This window comes from Sinohyriopsis cumingii, chromosome 12 (assembly GCF_028554795.1).
Source record: "Sinohyriopsis cumingii isolate HCF-2022 chromosome 12, ASM2855479v2, whole genome shotgun sequence".
Classification (NCBI taxonomy): Eukaryota; Metazoa; Mollusca; class Bivalvia; order Unionida; family Unionidae; genus Sinohyriopsis; species Sinohyriopsis cumingii.
The window spans coordinates 55,849,829-55,876,017 of record NC_142972.1 but is presented as its reverse complement, the minus strand read 5'-3'; the positions used below and the strand labels follow the sequence as shown (position 1 = coordinate 55,876,017).

The 26,189-nt window shown below is 34.3% G+C and overlaps 1 protein-coding gene across 2 annotated transcripts in view; it reads left to right on the top strand.

Moving 5' to 3' along the window:
- Positions 1-3,867, top strand: part of LOC149786501 (putative inhibitor of apoptosis) — a 37,109-nt gene extending 33,242 nt beyond the window's left edge. For both annotated transcript variants that reach the window (XM_089976978.1, XM_089976977.1), the window contains exon 11: positions 1,931-3,867. In XM_089976978.1, coding sequence (XP_089833104.1) covers positions 1,931-2,130 — 200 coding nt within the window. In that variant the 3' untranslated portion in view covers positions 2,131-3,867. The remainder of the gene's footprint in view (positions 1-1,930) is intronic.
- Positions 3,868-26,189: the final 22,322 nt, after the last annotated feature.

Genomic DNA, 26,189 nt, shown 5'->3' with positions numbered 1-26,189 from the left:
TTTCTGCCATGAAAATCAATCAAATCATCTCAAAGTTACAATAAGTATAACATTTGCAAATATTTAAAACGTTGACATTTTATTGCAGAATACTCATTTAATATATACATTTTCGTATTTTGCATCAGTATAGCATTAATGTTTTCTATTAAAATGTGACATATATCTGCAGTGTCTGAAAATGTATACTACTTATATCTGTTTCACATTTATTACCAATTCTTGCGTGATTTACTTGAGATGTATTAAAGACACTGGGATTTTACATTTAGACAAACTAAGCATTTTGTATATGTTGGCCTTTGTACATAGTACGACCTTATAGCGGGGTGTACTAATCATTTGAATTGCGATTTAGAAGAAACGTCTAATAATCATTGCTGAGTGATGTGCGTGTGCGTTTGTGTTTGTTTGTGTGTGTGTGTTTGTGTGTGATTTTGATATTTCAGTCATATAGCTGCGATGTCTGCAGTGTGGCAGTTTATAGTTACGTCTAGCAATGGAGCATCATGCCGCAGACATGTACCATATTGCCCCATACAGTCACATTATCCCGACACCAGGCCGACCACCCTTAACACTAATCTAGCGACGCAGCTATTAGTGCTATTTTTATACGTCTTTCATATGACTCGGTGGGGGTTCGAACCCGCGACCTTCCGCATCCGCTGTAACCACTAGGCCACCGGAGAGGTTTCATTGCTGATGTTTAATGTATTTACAGATTTTATTAAGTTACTTATGACTTCCTTTTATAAAATCCAAATAACTTCTTTTGAATTTGCTGTTCACCTTCATGGCATATTATTCACTGGAATATAACGTTTATTTCTATATTCAAGTCAGCAAATATGAAAATTATATATGCAATTAATATGTGTTGACCACACCAACACAAAGGATAGTTTGTCTCTGTCCGTAGCTTAATACTTCTTGATGTAGTCATTTAATAGAAGTATTTTGTTTTTAAATTTCGCTTTACTTAAAGCTTTATTGCTTGTTTGCATGATTTCGAACATAGGGCTTATTAATCTTAAAGTTGGTTTTTAAATGGCAAGATCAATGGTACGTTCGTGTCACAGCATGTGACTTGTCGTCATATAGAGATGACACGTATACTAGTAGTTTCAATATTTTATTCGCTTTACTTACCTAAGACTACATTTACTAATAATGAACAAGAAAATAACTGATTGTGAAACATAAAATAGTTTTTCTTTGTTTGTCACAAGGAAGGGCATCATTCATAATCTGCTCCCACTTGAGGTGTTAATGAAAAAGATCAGTCTGTAAGCAAATTTGTGTGTGCGACGTCGCTTTGTGTTAAGGTATATTTTAATCCTCTAAATACTAGTAAATCTTAATACTGTTTGGCAAAAGCGTGAAAGTTGTATAACAACACGATAAATTATGTCGTATTGACCTATACCCCATGCGTTAATAAGGTAGTTTATAAATATCAAAATGCATATAGGTTACAATGTGTAGTACATTTATCTAGACCATTTCATCAATGTGGAGTATTTATTAATCATACATATCAAACTATTATCTGTCATGTGCATGTTCATCTTTTGATCCACATTTCATGTTGTATATTGTATAACGGACAATAAAGGTTGCCAAACATAAATCGAACAATTCTCTCAAAATAATATATTTTATATCATCACAATAGCGTTCCCCAATTGTTTCATGCAGCTGATGAAACCGCATAAACATTTACGCGTTTAACTTGATTGGAGTAGAGAGTTGACTTTATTTCATATCAATATATGCACCTATCCATCGTAAAGCAATTTCACAGGACAGCGATACATGTTGTTTTCTGTCCTCAATAAATTTAGCAGAATATAGAGGTTTTAGAATTAGAATAACATCTATCCTAGTTTTAAGAGGTTTATTTGTAATTTGTATACATATTTTGCAGGTATGGTTCCGTCTCTTCAGCAAGAAAATGAAAGGTTACGGAAAAGCATTCACTGCGTCAGCTGCAGAACATTTAAACGAAATATTTTGCTGTTACCCTGTACGCACTTCTGCTTGTGCGTGACATGCGCTGAAACATCATCCATTTGTCCCGTTTGTTATAAAAAAATTAGAGAAAAAATTAAAACATACATGATATAATGAATTTGATAGTGACCCCTTCAGTTATGAAACTTTGCTAGTTTTCAAATCCTCTCATCAAGTAAAATACCGCATCTGTGCATTTCGAGTAGGATGTCCACATCTAGAGTATGATTGGTTACTCGAAATGTTGAGTAAAGTGTTATGACGAAGGGATCGCTTCATCAGTAAAAAAATATAAAAATGAAAAATAGCAGGCTAAAAACAACAGCGGGCTACAAAACCAAAAGCCAAAACAGAGCAAAAATACGACTGGCATCTTTGAAGCTTTGAAAGGCAAAGGCTGAACATGGTTTTAACGCATGAAAGAATCAATTGCGCCTCAGTTTGCCGACTTGATTCGCTGACTCTTGCGATGTGTGTGCGCTGTCATTTACACAAGGTCAGGTCAGCTCAGGAACAAAACGTTGGGGACACGGATATTATTGCCATTCGGAATAAATCAGTGACCATGAGATGTATAATGAGTGACTGGCCCAGTGATAAGACTGACTGAATGGAATGCAGACATGATCTCAGATGGCAGGATGAACGCCTCTAAGCCAATATGGACTGGCAAGAAAGGGGAGAATGAACATAACGTGTATGATGGTGATGAAGTTTATATACTGAATTATTGTAAATTATATACATACATGGCGGCCAGTATTAATGGTGGAGGAAGAACCGGGAAAACCACAGAAAGACCCACCGACCAACGAGAAGCTACTGACAAGCTTTCTCACATACCACATTGGCTGAATTCGAGACGCGAACCCACGCAGACAGAGGTGAGATGGCAGTGATCCGTAACGGAGAGCGCGTTAGACCACTTGGCCACTGATACCGCTAAGTAGAATGTATTTTCATTATATGACTGAAATTGGTGTCATGCTGTGATTGTGTTTCATGTCTTCGCGCATCAATAATTTTCGGGAAAAGAAACACCGCTTTAGTGTTAAGTTTGTTCTCACAGTTAGGAAAGACTATTTCGTTATATATGGATTACATATTTTAGGCATTTATTGACGGACAAACTGCATTTGCCAAGTAGGTTTTCATAGAATTCTTGCAAAATCATGAAAATATTCAATCTTGTCAAATGAAGGACCTACACTAATTGTAGATTTGTGAATGCTTTGCTGTAACTGTGACTCAGCAATTTTATCACAAGATTGTTATATTAAATAATCTTTATAATAATGTTTGATTTTAGGATTGTTTATAATAATTGTGGGTTTTGGATTGCTTATCATAATAGAGATTATAATATCTTTACAATGGCGGTGTCATTACAGATTCTTTACAATAAATGAAGATGCTAATATTATTTACAATAATTGTGAATCTATTAATTCTTATATTGTTAATTTTCTTGTGCAAATAAAGTATAAACTTGTTAATGTGCTACCAATGACTCCATTACCCACCGTGGGTAAGGAAATCAATATTATTCATACAACTCTGCCTTAATTTTATAGAAAACGTTAACATGTATGTAATCGCCATACTTTTTATTTGTCATTCCCTACTCGATAGATTAAACGGTAGATGGATATATGGATGGATGGATGGACGGATGGAAAAGATGAATGGACGGATATAATGACTGATTCCACGTAATATTTAATTATCTAAGAAACAAGTACAATTAATGTTTGAAAATGTATAGCCCAAAATGAAAATAAATAAGAAAATGATAATCTGGGATACACCATCGGTGGAATTTCAAAATAAAGTTTAGCTTCTAAAAATTAATCCAGAAGTGTTCATTTTTCTGCTATCCACTTCTTTGATCGTTGGAAGTTGTGCTCAATACCAGTCAGTCTCAAATGATCTTTTTACAACAGTTCGCACTAAAATGTTTAGAAACATTTTACTTTGCATTTGTATGTTGGATAATGCCACTCCATCCTAACCCATCCATTTTATTTCGTGTCCCATCATCCCGTATTTTACATCGTATACACTTCATCACAAAATTCTTATTTTGGGTATCGATGAATAAGAAAATCACACAGCTAGTACTCATTAAATTAGGTTTTGTGATGTGATGTGATGTGATTTTGATTTTTAACGTAGCTTTAACAATTTTTCAGTCATATCACTACGATGTCTGCAATGTGGCAGTTTATAGTGATGTCTAGCACTGGGGCATCATGCCGCAGACATGTAGCATGATGTCCCACCCAGTCACATTATCCTGACACCGGGCCGACCAGTCCTAACACTAACCTCTTAATGCTGAGCGCCAAGCGAGGCAGCTGTTAGTACCATTTTGTAAGTCTTTGGTATGACTCGGCCGGGGATCGAACCCACGACCTCCCGCATCCGAAGCGAAATTCGGTTTTAACTACCTGGGTTTTCGATATTTAGACGGTTTGTAGCATACAACGAACGTCATGAAAATCTAACTCGTAGTCGCAAACATGGAAAAACCCGATTATTAAGGAGTTAACAATACTCCAGAAGCAATGCCATGGATGAGATACATATTTGAATATATATATATATATATATATATATATATATATATATATATATATATATATATATATATATATATATATGCAATTCATAAAACGTTTGCACAGTAGACTTAGTAGCAAGTCGAACTGTAAATTCTCTCTTGATGTCTAGAATTAAGTATATATTTTAATCACTTTTCTAAAGCCAGTCTTATATAGAGCCTAGAAACCATATATATGATTATCTTGTGTCCATGTTAATTTTATAAGTGTTTTTGAACGTGTGTAAGTTTTAAGGAGGAAATTCAATACTTATTATATGACCTATTTTTGTTTAAGGTATTATTTTCTATTGCTTTTCAAATTTAACATTAACATAACATACTATGATCTTTTTATCTTCAAAGTTTTATAAATGCAGCTGGTTTTTGAAGTCCAAACAATAGTATTTGGTTGTTAACATACTTTTTCGTTACCACTGGATAGCAAAGTCTGGCTCATTCTTCTTTTTTGTCGAGAAGTCAACGAAGACGTTACCGTAGAATATCACTCTTGACAGACTGAGAATAAGAACAAGCTGAAATTGCCAGCACTCTAGAGGCAAGTCAAACACCCTATCTGAGTCCATTAAGATTTACAAAGTACAGCAGATACAAGCGTTATATGAAAGTTAGAGAAGCTTAAATGCATGCCTATGTGGTCAGTAGGTAAAGCAGAATATGTTGTTGAACGCTGAAGAGTCGAGCTGTTTCATATGTCTGAAACACATTTTCTATATTAATGTGGTTCTTTCGCTTTTAGAGCATGCAAATAAACTAAAAAATATTCGCTTCGCTAGTACGTATGAAAATGGAACAGTGCAAACAATTGGTCTGACTCGGAACAAATAACGCTGAAAACAGCTTATTTTGTATACTGAACTCGTTAAATTACATCACCGTGACATGCATACCGTCAAACGAGTGTGAATTATCTTTTTCTGCGCAGTGCCTGGAAGCCTAAATTTATTTTGTACGTTTGTAAAATACACGCGAGGAACATACGTTTTATCCAGTCAACAATGCCATTACGTGCTAAAGTACCCAAATGGCGAGTGTTCATTCCAGCAAAGCAAGAGAAAACAGATACGAAATCATCAGTACTAATTTACGAAAAGCATACATTGAACTAGCCAGACATTTCATCGCAATATATAAAGTACATTCTATCTGGACCATCTCGGTTATTTCTACTAATGGATTATGTCAATTCTTGTTTTGTAAATAATGGGAATGGTGTGTTATTGTATCGCCATTCGAAATTGACCTCGCTGTACAATGTCCATCAACACTTGGGTAACTTCCTGAATAATGAATAATTGCAACAGAGTTATATTCTAAAACGCACGGCGCGTATTGTTAGTGTCCAAGGCGGTTTGAAGTGATCGACATTTTACAGGTATTTTGATCCTGCAGTCGGGTCATGCCGGTTTATGAAAGAAAAATCAGTTCTCCATCAAAGCTGAATCGATAGCTATATCACTAACGTTCCTGTCTCGTTTAATGGTTGATATATGAAAGGATTTTTTTATATACCTGTTCACGTTTTGACATTGCACAAGTTACCTTCAGTACACAAGTTGGATGCCTTTACGTAAACGATCTCGAACACGGTCATGTGAAAGATAAAGTATATTTCAATGTCATTTACCGTTGACCTTGAATAATTTAGTGTAATTGGCACATTTACAGCATACTTAAAATGGATGTTTATACTCTTATAAAGTTATATAGATATTGACAATACATATGTGTGTGTGTGTTGCGCTATTCAAATAATGCAATATTGCCAACATCACTCTTTATTCGCTGCAGAAATTATCCTCTATTTAAGACAGATAAAAAAATAATAAAAGCAACAAACATTTTCTATGTATCGAACAAAATCACGTTCGAACTGATGGCTTTTCTTTAGAATTTGACTATACCGAACTTAAAAATAATGTTCGTGCAACAAATGGATACTTCCACAAATACATGCAGATTTAAAAAAGCGTAGTAAATAAAATCGCATACCTGTATACTTTATAAGACAAATACAAAGCCAAGACACATATCAGGAAATAATTTATTATGAAAATTAGTTAATCTAGCTAGATATAAAAAATCTTACGATTTAAAAACGAATTCAGTTACTTGAAGTAGGATTGGCGAGTTCATCCATTTATAATATATTCTAAAAGCTGTTACTCAGCACTCATTCTTTAACAAACATTACAAAACTAAGAGACGAAAAACGGAAAATACAACCTACAGCCAATCTCCAGGAAGAAACATGAAAGCATCAAAGGAAAATTGATTTATGCATTTAAAACTAAAACATTCAAACAAATAATTAAGAATTCATATCACAAAAATTGCGTGACGTTGATACAAATCTTGCGCTTTCGACTCGCTCACTTCTATGGTTGTCGAATCTGTCTGTTTCCTTAAGGTCCAGTTTCCCTCAGCTTCCAGACACGTGTTCCCTGGTCAGTTTATAACCAGAACATACTTTCTGCTGCACCAGAGATAACAAGTTTTTGCCAATTCGCAGATATGTAGACTAGTTTCTGGATCGCAAATAAATAAAGCATTGCATTCGTCATGGAAAACACCCCCCTTATAGAGTTTAGCCAAACAAGATTAAATTTCTATCACTGCCAATGTTAACACACACCAATCCGGATTTGATAAACACCCCATATTTCTACCTATTCTTAACAAACCAACGTCTGGAAGGTCTCAGTTTCTGACCTTATTTCAACTGGCGCAAAACTGTAAATGCATCATTTCAACACTGTCATTTTTCTGCTACTTAAATCCACATTCACCCTGCGTCACTATCTGTCTGACCTGTATCAAATGGACCTAATTAAATATTGATAATTCACCGAACATGGGATGTCAAAATCGCGACAGTCTACAGACTAAGTGATTTAATACGGTACCTAGCCCATTAGTCAATATAATATGTTACGTGTCACACTGACAGAGACAAAATGTGCTTCGAGAAGAGCTACAAAGTCAGTCCTTGATAATATATAATACATATTCTCTCTGATATTCTTTGTATTTCTCTCTATTTCTCTTGCATAAGGATCAAAATATGGAGAAATCTGAAGAGTGAGTGAAACAGATAATTTGTGCCTGATGAAACATTGAAAATTACCTCCCACCAAGAAGAGAAGAAATATGTATATATAATACTTTGTTTCGTTATTTTATGTTTTCTCCAATTTTACTAACCTCTGAAGGTTTTACAAACAGATCAATTAATATCAAAATGTCTAAAGGCAGTCCTCCTCGCTCCGTCTCTGTCTCTGTCTGACAGTCTTTATCGCTACCTGACTCTATTGTTTTGTAAGGCAGCAAACTAATCGGCCAACATCCACAGCTCTCTCTCTCTCTCTCTCTCTCTCTCTCTCTCTCTCTCTCTCTCTCTCTCTCGCGCTCTCTCTCTCTCCATCTGGACCATCGTAACGAGATACTTGCGAAACTCATTGAAAATAGGAACATATATGGTTTCGCCTCTTTCATGCAACTATGTCTCTTTACATAATCATGACGGTACAATTTACAAACAGCCAAAAGGAAGGAAACATCTGGCAAACAGTTTAGTTTTCGCTATATAACATATACCGTATTAGCTTTATTATCCATTAATAGCAACTATTCAGTTGACGTTAGTGCAATATTCAATGCATGTTTCTCATTTTGTCAAAACATTTATCTGTAAAGCATTAACTAAAAATGATAGAATTTCACAGAAACTAGTACGCTAATAGGTCTTAGGAACACATCCAATTTCCAATTTCTCAAAATCAGTACACAAGGAGAGAGAAGGAAAACGTCTACCAAAACTGTTAATATGAATTTGCATGTTGGAGCTGAAAATTGTAAATCACATCAATAACTTCACTGGTACACATAACGAACGTAATGTTTGACAGATAAACCTTCGTACATTAATTATAATTCTTTCTTCATGTTCAAGGTTAAATCCAAGCACACAAAGAACATGGAGTTCAACTAATAAGAAGTATATATGGCACTTAACATTGAATGTACAATGCGTAGTGTTTAATTGTACCTGTAAAGCCTTGTACATTGTTACGAGCCTTGGACAATGAAGTAATGCGACGAGGAATAGACGACCTAATACAATTATAATTACTTTTAGTATACGGTTAATTCAAGTACAATTACATAATTTCTGTTCAGACTGTCACAACTCACAGTTCGTGCAACAACGTTCTTCAAAAGTAGAGTTCAACGTAACGTAGAAATTATTTCACAAAATTTGTAAACACTTTTTTAACAGAGCAGTTTCTAAAATGCATAACTTTATCAAAACAAATTCAAAGATAGGCCAGTGCTTGATCTGCCAGAGAAGTTACTGTTTCTCATATGTGTAATCTACCCGTATGTTGCAGTGTTTGCACACGATAATAGAACCGGCACTACAATGGTGCACTATTGCACCATAATCACTCAAATACGCATGCCACTGGCTGTCAGCTGATGACTGATGTTAGATTGAAGACATGGTCATTAACATTCTAAACTGATGACTCTTAATGAAGACTCAACAGCGTCTATTGAGAAGTCTTATCGTAACTATTACAAATAGTAATTGTAATTTTAAAACTATTTAAAACATAACTTTGCATTAAGTTTCCGAAATATGTAATCACTTGAAATTACTGATTGTTTTATGTTGCAGGGATCGATTACCAATAAAATTGTATATTTGCTCTCATATATGTCAGTTGCTTAATTGATTACCTCAGTAATTCATTAGTGTATAACACTTCATTTGCCTAGGTCAATAGGGATGAAAATGAATCCCGGTATCAATGAAATTTGTATATCTAATTTATGTTTTGTTTGTTGTATCCATTACTTGTATATTATTGTACGTTTGGAAGCTCACTTATAAACCCAAACAATTTGGACGTAAATCACCTATCCTAGGGATCTCGTTGTTATACTTGTTGACAGTAGGGGTCATTTGTCACAAACGTCCATTATGAAAAATGTGAAACGACTCAAATGTTGGGTTAGTTAGGTATTTTCAAATTTATTCATTTTTCAACCCCGTCCTTAGAGACAAGATCACTATTCCAGAATATAGCACAATCTAATACTATAAATAGGCAGTAAGTTACATGTGTCTAAATTTTACATTTCGAAGGATTTGAAAATATTTAATACGCTTTGAACATTTCAACATCATCATGAAACTTTCTACAGATTTTCTATGATTGCTTCAAAATGCAAAAACAATATTCATGCTTTATGCAGAAACTTGAAGATAAGCATTTACATTTAAATTGAAACTGAACGCATTCAAAAATTGGTATAGACTGATAATTGGAAAAAGTATTAGTACATGCAAATCATAAATAACATGTAATGTCAATGCTAAATGTAACGTTATATTCTTTCGCTTTACTTTATTATCCTCATTTGCCATATTCGTGACCTGAGCGATTGTCATTGTGGACACGTGCCAAATGCACCATTACTCATCAAAGTTGTTTTGTCTTGTGTAAAATGCAATGACACTGAACAATAATTGGCTCAAGTATAGTGCAGACTGCTTTTGCTCTTCCTTGTATAAAGTGGATTGCATGATGGGGCATGTCTTACAATGGAAGTTTGAAAAATTAATACTATGTAGCCAAAACATATCTACCACGCATTCTCTATGTTTATAGTTGTTGCAACACCGATTGAACGAGCTACTTGGACTACAAAGTTTCCTGCTCATTTACAACTTTCACGTACTAAGAGGTTTGCCTACAAAGGTATGTACCATTCCTGTTTCAAATTTCGAAGTTGGCAACTTTCACTAAGAGCTGTTGAAAATTAACGAGGACGCATTTTCGAGCTGCGATCATCATTAATCAGCATTCTTTAGAATTAGGTGGAACTAATCTTGATTGTCCATATTGGTTGGATTAGCTAATTTTATGATTGCATCAATTCATCTTAGACATGTTGAGTCTTTGGATACATATTTATATAAAGTAGGATTTTTGTTCTCAACAAACCTTGTAAACCCGTAATGTAAAGATCTGGTGTAAACATTTTCTCCAGTAAGTTATACTGTATCCCTCAGTGGCAGATCAATGAATAACGCTCAGGTAGGGAGGAGTCTAAAAACAGGAAGGAGGCTGTAACATTGAACTCTTTTGTCGGGCGATACTCGACGTTTTCTGAGTACAATTTTAAGCATCGAATTGTAAAAAAGTGAATATATTCTAGAAAAAGTCCCGGTTGTATCGTGTTAAATTTAAAAGGTTTCATGTTGACTGGCCTACCAAACCCGTTAGCCTGGTTAAAATAACGTGAAAATGTGCGTCAACATCGAATATACCCATCAAGCTCAAATTGTAATTTAATTCTTCTGTAATTCAAAATTAACAGTTACGGCGCTACTAATTTTGATCCCCATTATTATCGCCTTAAAGCGAAGGATCTATAAAGGATACTGACGTGAGCATAGCTGTATCCAGTTTGTAATGTCCTCTCTCCCTCTCTCTCTCTCTCTCTCTCTCTCTCTCTCTCTCTCTCTCTATATATATATATATATATATATATATATATATATATATATATATATATATATATATATATATATATATGTGTGTGTGATATGTGTGTGTGTGTGTGTGTGTGTGTGTGTGTGTGAGTGTGTGTGTGTGTGTGTGTGTATGTAAGATTTGCAAGCAAGAAAGGATAAGCCTTATAAATTGGAGTACTGTACGAGCAGGTGTTTATATAATGGCATCCGCCAATGTAAGCCTCAATACATTCTTTATACCACAACTTGCGCATGCAATCAATTTTGCTTCAGATATATACCCATATATTAAGTTTCACTGAGTAAATAAAAGGTTGGAGTATATAACCTGTCCACCTACACAAAACATATGAATGGAGGAGATACGAGAACAATCACACCTGATATTTATAAACAAGCTAGTTCTCGAAGTCTTTGACGCAGTGACAAAATTAACCAAACGTATCAATACACAGTTCCAATTACACTTGGTGCAGAAAAATACTATAACACCAATACAACACATGAAAATTCCACGCTTTAACTATTCCATTGCTATTGATATCTAAGGGGTTTATTTGCGTTCATTTTGAATCATTGTTTCTATCTCTCGAGGCTGTGCAACTTTTAAAGGAATATGCTAGTACTGCTAAGCTCGAGGTATTGCAGAATTGAGGTGGGCGAGGATATCTGCTGTCAAATCAGTAGTCCTTGCGTCCTCCGACTAGTTTCATGTCTTATTCGTCTTTGTTAGTTAGTTGCATTGTAAGTATATCTGTCAGCGAGTGTTCACGAGAGGGGACCAGACTCCAACGTTTTTACAAGGCAGGAGTAAAGAGTAGTTCAGTGTTGCTAATGGAAGAAAACTGTTGCGTTAGGTTTACAAGAAACGCTGATTTTCTTTTCTAGTTTGTAACTTATTATCTCGAAGATTCCTTTTTGAAATTAGTATACTAAGCGGTTTTGTAAACAATCCGACTCCGACAAGGAATTCTGATTAAATCCAAACGTTTCAATTACTGATTCATGCTTTCATAACATATAAATATTCCTTGGAGGCAAGCCGACCAAAACTCGTATAAACATTTTGACAACAAATATATTTTGGAGCGGTGTATTTTCCAAAGGGACTTGTATCTATTATCAGTTCTCAGTAAAGTATCTGGCTGACACAACCCTAGAAAGGCAATATTTGCTTTATATACCAGTTTTCTAGAAAACCAATATTTGATATAAATATACCTTGACTATATTAATAGTCACGAAATAATTCAGAAATCTGAATTATCATTACATCTTCATAAGTGTTGAAGAATGTCAAAGATGTATGTAATTTTTTTATGATAAAAGTAGATGTTAGATGCCATTGAGTATTATTAGGAATAAAGATATTGTTGAGTATGTTTGATTTAATTTATATCTAGTTTAATTTAATTGTTTGTAAGTTTGAAAACCTTTCATTTTTAATTTCATTATATGTCAAAATAATGTAGTTTTGTTTGCTAGAAACTCAATACTTTGATCTTGACTGTTTATTTGTAAACACTTAAAGTTGGCCTGGTTTCCGACCTTAACTCAGAAATCAGTGCGAGAAGTAAACAACGTTTTATTCTTATCTTAAGCTTAGAGTAAAATGATTGGTTCTTGTCAAGGTCATACTGGAACTACGTGCTTTTATACGTAAATACTTCTCAGAAGTTTTGGAAAGTTGACACTCATCCTGGAATTTGTTTTGCGTTTCGAGTTACTGTATAATAATTTTTTATAGAGATATCTCTCAATCGCACTTCTAAACATTGGGACGTATCGATGTTTCTATTGTTGTGTCAGTTCGGAATTATTTTTATGTTTATTCGAATTGTTTTGTATTCAAAATGATTAATTCATTTTCCTTTCAATATTTGAGTGCTCATACAGAATTCTTGGACAAAGACGTTTCATTAATTCAAACACCTGATTAGTGTTTGTGAATAACACAGAAATGTAGATATTCCAACACCACAAATGATACGGTATACGTCATCGCCTTCCATCTTTGATTCTTCGTCGGGAATCAAACATGGATTCATTAGAACATTTCATTATTATTACTTCTAAAATATGATTCGTGGATTATTCTTGGGTTATTTTTGGATTTTATTATTAAAACCATAATTTCTTATTATTTTCATTTTGCAGAATTTTTCCAGGGAAATAAATTATTAGTTAAATTTTACAAAGCTTGTTGTTTTCACTCTTTCTTTTGCTATTGTTTATTCGAGCCTAAACAAGTAACATAAGAATATTACCGAAACTGTTACAGTAGCCAACCTTTAAGAACAACTTAATTAAATTTATATCGCTTGTCCACACAATCATTCGTACACAAGCCATATAAATGTATAGTTTATGTCCCATGTATAGTGTCAGTTGTATCTCGACACACACACACACACACGTACACAGACACACACACACAGTACAAACATATGTTTCATTTCGTTACATAACCCATAAGGCACACAAAATCGCATGTGTAATTCTATCCATGGAGTATATAACAAACTTGCATTGGGTTGATTAGCAGTAAAAGCTCAAATACGGTGGATGACTCATTTTCCATTTTCTTATCACTTTAGTCACCACTAATTTTGTATTCTTTCGCTGTCATAATCATCTTTCTCCTCGCCATTGTCAGCATCAGTAGAAGAAAAGTCGATATAATGTACAATGTTAATAAGGTCATGATCGATAGAGAGGTGGAAGACAACTGAATAGAGGAAGTTTATTTTCCATGCAACATTTGATTATTATATCGACCCGTTACCACCTCAGACAAAGCTAGATTATCAAAACCTTCAATTATTATTATTATTATTATTATTATTATTATTATTATTATTCATTGTTTTGGTAACTATTTTTTTAAAAATTTGTTGTAAATATTGATTTCACTAATGTTGTAGCTCATGTGGTATACATTTCTTTCGCCGAGTTTGTTTTCGTAGATTTTGTCTGGGCTTTCAAGGTATAAAACTTTCAGAATCGAGGCTGCGAATGTATTAAAATGTTTAAAACTACTATATTAAAAAGGTGATGATAGCGGGTTGCACAAAATTTTATCTCTGGTATTGGCGAAGTTTGAGAATGTTATATTTCTCTATAACTGTTGTTTTAACGAATGGCCTTGTATTCAGGATCTGTGCTACTATTCCAGATTTTGTCAAGTATTTTGGGAAAAGTCATGTATTCCATGCCAGGTTCCGTAATTGATGCTAAGTCGTATAGTTCAAGTCAGATCCCATATTCCAGGGTAGGTCATGTAGTTTTTCAGGTTAGGTGTATAGTTCACTTACATTACATGTAAGTCCTATGTAATGCAAGTTTTATATATATATATATATATATATATATATATATATATATATATATATATATATATATATATATATATATATAACTAATTCGAAGAAGATGGGGCACACACATGTGCATCCACGGAGACGGATGAAATCACCCCACTAACTTCCCCGAAAAAAAACTTGCGGGCGCACATGAATGCACACAACAATATGCTTTTTTGTTCATATTTCAAAGTTTATCTGTAGCGTTTAAAAAGATGGAAATTCCATCGGCTTTAAATGTATGTGTTCAACGATAATTGGCTAGCTGACCGTAAAATGTGTTACCTCATGTTTTGAATATGGTCCCTGGGATACGGAAAGTGTTCCTGGTGTACATACAGAGAGAGAGAGAGAGAGAGAGAGAGAGAGAGAGAGAGAGAGAGAAAGAGAGAGAGAGGTATGAGATGCTTGATGCGATTCCTTTATTAAATGTCAAAATTATGTAAATAATTTGATGTAAAATATGTATTAATTTTGCGAATCTCTCCGTCTCTTGTATATAACTATATTTCGTAACAAATGACTGAGTGAATATGTACCAAAATTTAGTCTAAATGGTGCACATATTTCATCCAATTCCAAGAGTACCATGCTTTTCGGTCTCTCTTTTATGAAGGAGGAGATGAGTATGAAAATTTGTTTACAAAAATTGCAATTACAGGGAAAAAATATATTGTATGTTTACCAAACCTGATACTTCGCGTCCAGATGATTCGGTTGTGTGACTATTCGAGCATACTGGAGATGTAGAGAAGATCATATTGTTTATTGGAACTGAGTAAGCCATTCGAATTACGACAAGATTCGAGTTATTCATGGTTGAGTCATCAAACCTTTACTCTTTTCTGTATGAATCTTGGGTTATTATGTGACACCGTAAGGGGTGCTGGGTTAATTTGCAATAATTAATCAGCGTTGAAATTTGCCACAACATTTAATGGATGTTGCTATCTCTTATTATATGCAGTTTTCTGGTTAATTTTAAATGGGACAATAATAATAATAATAATAATAATAATAGTATTATTATTATTATTATTATTATTATTATTATTATTATTAAGAAGAAGAAAGAGAATAAGAATGACTTGGTTTAAAAAACATTTACTATATATATATATATATATATATATATATATATATATATATATATATATATATATATATATATATATATATATATAGTTATTGTCAAATATACTAGACTTTCAACTGATCTAAGAGCATTGGAAAGTGATATATTGATCGACATGAGAGATTTTATTTGTGTTTATTATTCTATTGTTACCGTCAAAATAAAGAAATTCATTGCCGTATTCTTGTTGAAAGAGAACTGTTACGATGTTTGAACTTGTTGCACGCCTCTCGCTTACCAAATGTTAGGCCATGATATTTCTATCTTTTTTGCATGTATTGCTTATTAAATTTCTTTCTCGCGCCACTGCAAGTTATCGGCATCAAAAACGCTATAATCATCAAAGACAACTACAATACTATAAGCAGCAACAACAATAGCATCATTGATCTCAACATCATTGGTGACTGTAATCGTGATCAATAGTCACGTTTCTTGCCTTCGTACGAGAGATAATCTACGACATTCTGAATAAAGTTAGACATTATTTCTCATGATAGTGAAGTAGGATCATTGATACACGTTTTATCCTGCATCTTATCTACTATAAAATAGATACACCATTTTGTGAATTGAAGACTTTTTAATGCCCCCAGGCATATCTCAGGAATTTTTGATAATTTTGTATGATAATACTGGTGTGCCAATTTTCCATAAAGAACATTCAAGACTGCGTAGAATTATGTAATGTATGGACATATGTAATGTATTCCTTAATGTGAGCAAAATATTATTAGAAATATAATAAGGGGTTCATCAAATGCTAAATGTTACGAACTTGTGCCCTTTATGTGGTGGCGAAACGTTTGTTGAGTTTCAATTTACTGCGAATATTACATCCTGCTTCTGAATTCGTGACATGTTATGACACAGTTCCATGCAAATGGAAACTATGACTGAATGACCTCTCTACCCACGCAAAATACATACAATGGAGAGATAAAATCAAGATTTTACCTGTGAGGCGTGATACAGCGTTGTTGTGCTAAACCCACGGTTGAAAAGCCCCAAACAGGATCGCATTCATGTTGTTTTTCTATCTGACAGACACATTATCCAGCTCGATTATTATTTTTAAACAACTTTGTTATGCCTCTTGTATATTTCCAATAATGATTCATGTATGTACGGTCCTGAAATTTCCTTCGATATTGTTCTTAGTGCCAGTTTTTTGCATGTTAGCGATTTATTCTGCTGACGAAGAGATTGTTGTGGTCGAATCGTTGGGAAACCGTTTTGAATCTCCACCCTTAGATTATTTTTTGTCAGTATATATATATATATATATATATATATATATATATATATATATATAAACAACAGCTAGACTGATGTAAACTAAACAGCTGTAATTTTTAAGTACTCCGTTATAACCTGATTTTTGCTTTACATTTTGTATACATTCCACCAGTGAATTCATTATTGGCTTTGTTTGCTGCACCATAGTACCATTGAAACTTAGGGATATTATGCCCCTCTGTTGCATGGAGGACCCTTCGAACCAATCAACCTTAGAAATTGTGAACATGTGTTTCGGACAACATAACCTTCAGATACCACTTGTGTAACTATTTTTCCATCGGAATTACTGTTGCGGTTGCTCTACTGAGTACAATATTTTATTTATTTATTTATTTATGTATTTATTTATTTATTTATTGTAACGATTGTTTGTTGTTGATGTTGTTGGTCTTATTGTTGCAGTTGTTCGTACAGAGGTATTGCTATTTTTTCTGAATTCGTTGATAGTTTTTGTTGACTTTTTCCAGATCGTGAATTTATAAAAGGTTCAAGAAGTTACTATGATTGTTGCGTCATAGTTGGATAAACTGTTTATTCATTTTTGCTTTTATTAAATAATACTGCATTGTTTGAAAACATATTTGTCTGTGAACACTATTTCTAATGAACGAGTTTCCAGTGAAAGTCCCAATCATTATGTCGAATATGTTTCTAATTCTAGACCATCAGACGTATTCTAGGTCATTGATCGTATTTCATGCAACGTTTCATAATTCATGGTAAGGTCCCGTATTTAAGACCAGGTCTTATATTTACATAGCTGGTACAGACTTCCAGGTCAGGTCCTATATTTAAATTTAAGGAATGATGACTTTTATCTTGATTCATTAGGTGAGAAGCATATCCATAATACGGGACCCAATACGTTATATTTAATTACTGAAATTTCCTCATGTGTGGCATGCATCTGTAACAAATAACATTTTATTGCTGGCTTTTGAGGATTTTAAAGTCAGTTTAAATACAGTATTGACCATATCGTGCAGAGGAATGGGAGCTAAATGCCTTTTCCAAATCTGGGCGACCAGTGTGGATGTCAAACCTGGGACCCTTGGATTACGATATGACGCTCTAACAACTTAGCTACCCCACCTCCATTGTAGCAACAATATTAATCGGCAGCTGTAATGAATATATAAAGACGAGCAATCTCATCAAAACAAGGTGAATATAAACAGTATCCAATATAAAAATGATCGACAAAAAGTAATAAACTATAAAAATGTAATACAATTTAAGAGATGGAAGTACCAGAGTATCTTCTATATACCCCAGGTGAAAATTTTCCAGTGGAATTTCCATGGCTTTGATGGGGCATAACTCAGACTGCTTTTAACGAGACGAGAAGTAGAGAACAACTTCCCTTTTCCTTACTCACTTAACTGTCAGCTCATATATTCGAAAACAACGTGTAAGTACTTTGTAATGCGAATAAAAAACATCAAGAATTATTTCGAGAAAGATGGGCTACACTCGCAAAAATGTTGTTGTCTTCACACTTTATCCAGCCATAGCTAGATACGGAAATTCCTTGGGCTATACATGTGTGTGTATATATGGGTAACTACTACTTTCAAAAAGTGTCATTTCCTTTAGATTTTATGAATACAGATTATTTATACAGACATCGCATTCAGGTCAGATTAACGGTAAGTCTTAATTAAGGATGGGCATGGAGAGAGAGAGAGAGAGAGAGAGAGAGAGAGAGAGAGAGAGAGAGAGAGAGGGTGGAGAGATTGCAATTCCCCAGTGATATTTTTTGCTTCGTATTTACCAGACTTCATAATGTCTGCCATACTACGAGGAAACAACATACATACGTAATAGGACGCCATGGATCCAAAACTTTGCATTAGACGTTTCGGGTGTTACGCGTGTTCTGCAGTTGTATACAAGATAATGTGATACATCAAAACTGAATACGTCATTCGAATTATGCCGCATGTTAGTCATTCATCAGTGCGTAGTAGAAATTTTACTATTTTATATATATTTAATGTCTCCTGGATTATGCTTTGTGCCATGGACGTGCACAGGGGCGGAATATTATTGCGCTATCGTTAATAATCGGTGGGATTTGCCATGAATGTGATGGTGTCATTACTTTGACGTGATAATGTGTTAATACAGCTGCACAGTCTTGCAACAACTGCTGATCTGGAACAAATTTAACATGTAAGCTCAGACAAATTTTTTACAATTTTTACATTGTCTCTTTCGTAACTTCTCACCTTATCTAACTCAAGAGATGTGTGATATCTTGTTGGAAGAGAAATTATGAAATGATTCACAGTCCAAGCGAATATCAGTAAAATATAAATGGCAAAAATGATGATTTTTATAGATACAAGCTATTGTAACCGTGGGGATGTAATTTTTTGTTATTATCAAAATGTAATACATCTGTTACCATCTTATTGTACACGAAGAAATAATTTATTTTACTTCATCTCGTGCCTTCGGCATATCAGTCGTTAGACCTGAATAAGTCGTCTAACATATTTGTATTTTTCATAAAATGTCATAACCTTTATTCCGGCTCATTCAGAAGTTATCAGCAACAACAAGGTTGTCGTCGTTGTTGTCGTCATCATCATCATCAACAATACTATCAATAGCGTTATCATTAACAACGTCGTTATCATCATCGTCATTATCTTCATATTCATGTTTAGCACAAAGTTCAATGTTCACTTGTACATCAGTGTCGCCATCAGCGCTATTGTCGTCGTCACTTCTGCTGCATTTTTTTATTTACCTACTTTTTGAAGGAAACTGTGTGTTGGTGTTTGTGTATGATTCTGACCAAACTTGTTAAGTTCACTTCTTTGTGAGACTGATAACCTGTGACAGATTGTTTAAATACAGTTAGACATGGTCATATGAAAACTAAAAATAATGGTATCAAATTTGTGTCTACTCTCTTTAAAATTTTAAAGCATAAATTATATAACCTCTAATGTAATAAGATATTTCGCAGCCATCACAGTCCGTACGCAAATGTTTCATCGCCATCATTGCTGTCGTCGTTGACGTTAAAAATATCATCCTAGTTTCTCCTTGCTACTAAATAATCCAAGAGGCTCATCACATATTTGTTTTTAAAAACCGTTTCCTCACAACAAATCGTGTTACGCTTCATTTTAGCTTATTGTTGTATTATACTTTTCATAGTAAACATTGATTTAGAAACCAAACTCATATATGATGCATAAAGTTTTTTAGACAGAACACTTTCCCTAGGAACTTATTGATAAATGCCAGTACAAGACTAAACTTTTATTTGACACAATTATAAATGAATCCAATTCCAATATAATGGTTTAAGATTCAAATGCACTGAATAAAATATTTCCTTTGTATTTGATGTTTAATTATTGGCTCTAATGCGGAAGAACGCATTACAAACTTCCTAGATGGCAAGGTTTGAAACATTTAAACATAAAACTGTATTTTATTAGTTCCAAAAACATCTATTAGCATTACAAAAATTAATTCTCTAGTGAGATGTATTAAACTAATCCATTTTAGTGTTAATTATGTTAAACTACACTGAGTAATTCAATATTCTAGCTTTTCAACTCACTGCCCGGGTCCCAGCGTTTTAACATTCCTCTTAACATATAAAACCAATACCTGCTAATTGCCATACAAATTAGTTTTGCCCTTCTTCATTCTTTTAAAAATATTTTGTTTTCCAAAATATTGTATATGCTCACCTGAAAGATTTATTTATTTAAAAGACGTACTGAAGCTTTATATGTAGTGTTGTGATTTAAAGATTGAATTAGGATTTATCTACAGTGTTCTGATTTAAAGATTTAATGAAGATTCCTATGTTGTGTTGTGATTTACTGATCTAATGAAGATTCGCCCATAGAAACGTGATGTAAATTTACCGCTATTCTTTTCGCTTTTTTCTTTCTGTAATTTTATTTGATTGTACATACATTTTCCATTAGATCAAAGTTTGATAATATATTCTTTTGACTGTATGAGTTGTCCTTGGGGCTACAGTTACACACTGAAATACATTGCAAGTTATCAGGTTAACTGTTTAATACGTTTTTATGCTGCTGGAATAGACATATTAAAACAAAAAATGTTATATATTGGAATGTCATACATCGGAAATCAAAGCATTGTTATCTCAAACTTAATGTTCAAAACATATGTTAGTCTTGCTTCACTTCATATACAAATAGTTCATAATTCGAGACAATATCATGCAATTGTGTAACTTCGTGTTTCAAGTTTTACATTTATTTGTAGCACACATACAAAATAATGTTTAATGATATATATTGAATGTAAATTATCGATAGAACATAAATGATCTCCCATTATTTTGAAAGCTTTTAAAATCCTTGTCGTTTGTTTACACTTTTCGTCGTTACTTTAAATTAAGAGTTGTATGCCTTTGACAACATGTTACTGCAGATCATTTTAGTTACGTTGTTCTTAGTCACACATTGTAGCAATAGAAAAGAAGTCTACTGATTTCAGATCTCTTTGCAAATATTTGTCAGACTGACCTTACGTACTATTATTTGCCTATTATACTGATTAATCAGTGCTGTTGAGGATATATGGACGAAAAACCGAACTGAACGTATTATTTGCTTTTTCATGATTGAAGTTCGATTTAATTTTTTCTGTTGGTGGATGGGGTACTATCTTTACTGAATTTCTTTGTCCCTAACTGCTCCGAAATGTAAGAATATTTTGCAAGTCCGTGTAATCACCCTGATACTGTCATATGTGATTGTTATGCTATTGGTTTGAAGCTTTAGAACGGCTCATGATTCCCGAATGCACCACAGTATGTTTCCCATAACAATTGAAACGCTTTGTGGAAGTTATGAGAAAGTCTTTACGTTTGCATTTGCACACATTTATGTACAATTTTATATATCCATTAGTTAGGATTTAATTAAGTGAAACATGCAACGATACGTTTTCCTGTATCATTAACATAATAATTGTGGGTGGTTTTTTTTAAAAAAAACAAATACAACTAAATCATGTATAATCAGAATAAAGACAACATTGGTACACTTGACATACGATACATTTTTATAGAGATTTTGGGTGTCATTAATAGCTTATCCTCAAAGCTCGCGCGAATTACCTTCTCATAACTGGTAACATTCCAAAGTCAAATATTTCAGTAGTCCGCATATATTTATTCTATAATGTATATTGATAATTGACAATAATGATCTGACTGTTTGAGTCCATGTTTGTCCATTTGGTATTTTAGGTACATGTTGTGAAAATATGTACCTCCTCTCCCTTAAAACAAAGTCAAAACACGAGGTAATGTTGCTATAAGCCAATATGCCAAAACATACACATGATACAGATTAATATTAATACCATTTCTTCCTTTACTTTGCTCCACCCATCTTTAATATTCTTTAGCGATAACAAGCTTTTGAAATTTGTTTCTGTTGCGGACATATCAGATGCAAAATTGGTGCCATGTGAGGTCGGGAAAAGTGTCTTTCAGTGAATATCCCATGTCATAATGATCTTTCATTGGGGGGATGGTAGTCACAAACAAAGTATTCAAGACAGCATTCGTCTCAGCCACATTGTATGCACAGCTGGCGTCATTGTCTCTGTGACCAACTCGAAAGCATAATAAGTCTCTTGGTGAAAATTGATATTGAGATAACCATCAATTTGTGAGAATTAGACATAACAATGTTTTCAAGATAACCGCCATGGTCACCATATTGACTTGAGATCGGCACCAATTTTATTTAGAGCCACCAAGAAAATATAGAAAGTCTTTCTGTGAAAACCTCTTGTGTAATTGGATTTCGGATCAGCACATATTTTCATTTATGACCACTTGACACCAAAATGAGTTTCCTGCAGCAACACCATGTCAACATTTCTTTGTGTTCATGAGTATTTGCAATAATACTTTTTCAAGGTGGGCGCCTTGATGTCCACACTGGACGTTAGATCGATACGTTTTCATTTGGACCGACTAGGCATCATAAGAAGTCTTTTAGAGAAAACCCGATGTCGATGTGCTATCCATGCACAAGAAATAGCGATAGCAAGATTTTCTATTTGGCTGCACTGGAAGCCATACTGAAAGTCAGATTGACACCATTTTCATTTATGTCTAGCTAGATAGTAAAGGACGTCTTTTGGTGAAAAAACCATATTAAAATGACCATTTCTTCAGAAGGTGTGTAGCGATGACAAAATTTTCATAAAGGCCACTGATGTCCCAACAGCGCCATTTTCGTTCAGGACCAACTTGGCTATGGCATGAATGTGTGTATAAATGGTGTTTAGAAGGAGTAGCGATGACAACATTGTGCTAACGGATGGACGTGCTTTATAATCCAAACAAAAAAATTATTATATTGAAGAGCTTTCAAGATTTATGGAAAGCTAATACATCTTTTGGTCGGTTTTAGAATTTGAAACATCATGGTCAGAATTGAAGGGAGGTAAGACACATCCGGAACGAGTAAGTTATATTTATAGTTAACTTTATGCCATAGAAAAGCATACTATTCAGGAGATTCGCAATATGGGGGTCCTAAAGGGGGTCCGTCTCACAATCCCATGTTGACATGCTGATATAGGTTCGTTTGTAACATGTATGTACTAACTAAACTGTACTTAAGGAATTGAAATTCGCTTTATAGTCCTCTGTCACCTTCAAAATGATTTTGACTGACCTAATGTAAGTGAGTTTAAAAAGAAGGAATTTATGCGCGGTGCCCGTGACTAAGATAATGCATTTACGTTTCAATTTAGACTAAAAGTTTATTTTATTTTTAGATCCTTGTAATGATCCGTCTCTTACGAGGAATTTTTACGGCTGCATGTTATGACGTGTTAAAATACCTTTGCAGGTTTTAGTAATGAAGAACTACCACAAAGTATAATGATAAAGCAAAGAGTAAAACACATTACAATAATTACAAAACCTCTTGTTTTCTCTCTGTCTGGCCTTATGTGTGTGTGTAAGAGAGAGAGAGAGACAGAGAGAGACAGAGAGAGTGAGTGTCTGTGTGTGAGTGTGTATGATTTGGATTTTTAACATAGCTTGAACAATTTTTCATTCATATCGATACGTTGCCTGCAGTGATGCAGGTTATAGTGATGTCTAGCACTGGCGCATCATGCCGTAGACATGTAGCATGATGTCACACCCAGTCATATTATCCTGACACCAGGCCAACCAGTCCTAACACTAACCACTTAATGCTGAGTGCCTAGCAAGGCACCTGTTAGTACCATTTTTGCAATTCTTTGGTATGACTCGGCCGCTTCCGAGGTGTACGTTCTAACCACTAGACCATCGGAGCGGTAGAGAGAGAGAGAGAGAGAGAGAGAGAGATTGGCTTCACTATAATCTTATATGCTACGAGTTAATCAGAGTTATTAGCTTGTTGTGCTAAATAAGTATCCTATAGTTTTTAGAACATTCCCAAAGTCAGTAGAAATAAGTAACCTTAAACCCCTTGATGTGGTGTTTTCTCTTTCTTGCTAATTGTAACTACACTCAATACATTTCAACAAGTAATCTTCCACGAATCGTGTTTCCAAAAGCAGCAGAGATGGCGAACATACCCTAATTGACTCACCATCGAATTGCACAAAAATACCTTACTCAAAATTGCAACCAAAACAAGGGATCGCGGTGACTGGGTGCCGAGTATGAGACTTCGCCCTCGTTGCTGCTATCAATTAAAATAAAATTATATCAGATAATGCCCCCAGCTCAAGAATCTTACACAGCTAGATTAGCTTGAGAGCGACAAGAAGCAATTAAGAAATATATTCCACTATTTGATTATGTTAAACAAAAATACAAGCACGACAAGAGGCACAGGTACAAAACAATTATTTAAGCCTACCACAGCAGTTACTGAAAAAGTCGTAGCGGCTACTGACAAAAACGGCAGAAAGAACTAAACAAACATAAAATATTTTACGAGATCTTCCAGCTGATATAGCTGCAGCTCAACTTCAACTTCCACCTGAACCTCGTCCTCAACCTCGTCCTCAACCTCCACCTCAACCTCCACCTCCGCCTGAAGAACCAAAACAGGCAAAAGAAACTAGTTTTATAGAGAAATTTACTGAAGCCGGAATGACAACAATAAAACAAGTTCCATCAATGAAACGTGATGATATATTTAAATTTGGATCTTTTGCTGCCTTAATTTATCCTCAAGAGTTTTTTGAAACCCAAACATGTTAGAGGCGTAGGTCCTGATTTGTGGAATGATTGGGTGTTTAAGATTAACCGAGATGTTAGTCAAATAAACAAACTGGACATTTGTTATTAAACGTTTTTATCCGGAGTGGACAAATATGATGAGCAACAACAAGAACAGCAAAACGTGAACAACCAGAATAAAAAACGAGAACAACCACTACTAGGAGAAAACAAAAACAAAAACAACAACGTCTAGAACGAAAACAACAGGAACAAAAACAACAACAACAACGAGAACAACAACACAAACAACAACAACAAGAACGGGAACAACGACGACTTGAGCGAGAAGAAAAAAAACAACAAACAGGGATTCGAAAAAATGATACAACGACGAGAACGACGTTCTTATTAACTTTCTCCACCTTTGCAACAAATGAAAGAAGAAATGTATTATCCAGAAGAAGAAGAATTTCACGATGCACCTGACACTGGTTTTACAGGAAGCGGTCTTGTTACTTGTCCTAACAATATCCTCGATGACGTGCAACGGTTAGGAGTTCTCATAGGAGGAAAACGTGCTGAAAATAATTCTCCGGAAATAATCAATGAAGCAGTTGATAATTGTCAACGATACTTTCATGCCGGCATCATGGATATTAATGTTCATCGGGAAATCGTGGATGGATACCACAGCGATTAAATGAATAACTAACAAATAAGATGATTATGCACAACAACGGTCACCGCAGACCCGAGATGGTCAGAGTAGTAAACTCACGATTATCCGTTTACAGTGTATATTACAGGGATGGACTCGTCGATGTTGTTCGGGGATTATTCACAAGAATTGTCCCCAAAGCATCACCAATCGCAAAACAATTATCAATGAAAGCCATTGATGTTATTCGTGAAACAGCTCCTGGTGTAATCAGCAACGTTGCTGGTAAAGCGTTCAATGCAATCAAGGACAAAATAGCACGATTAATTCGACGACGAAAGGT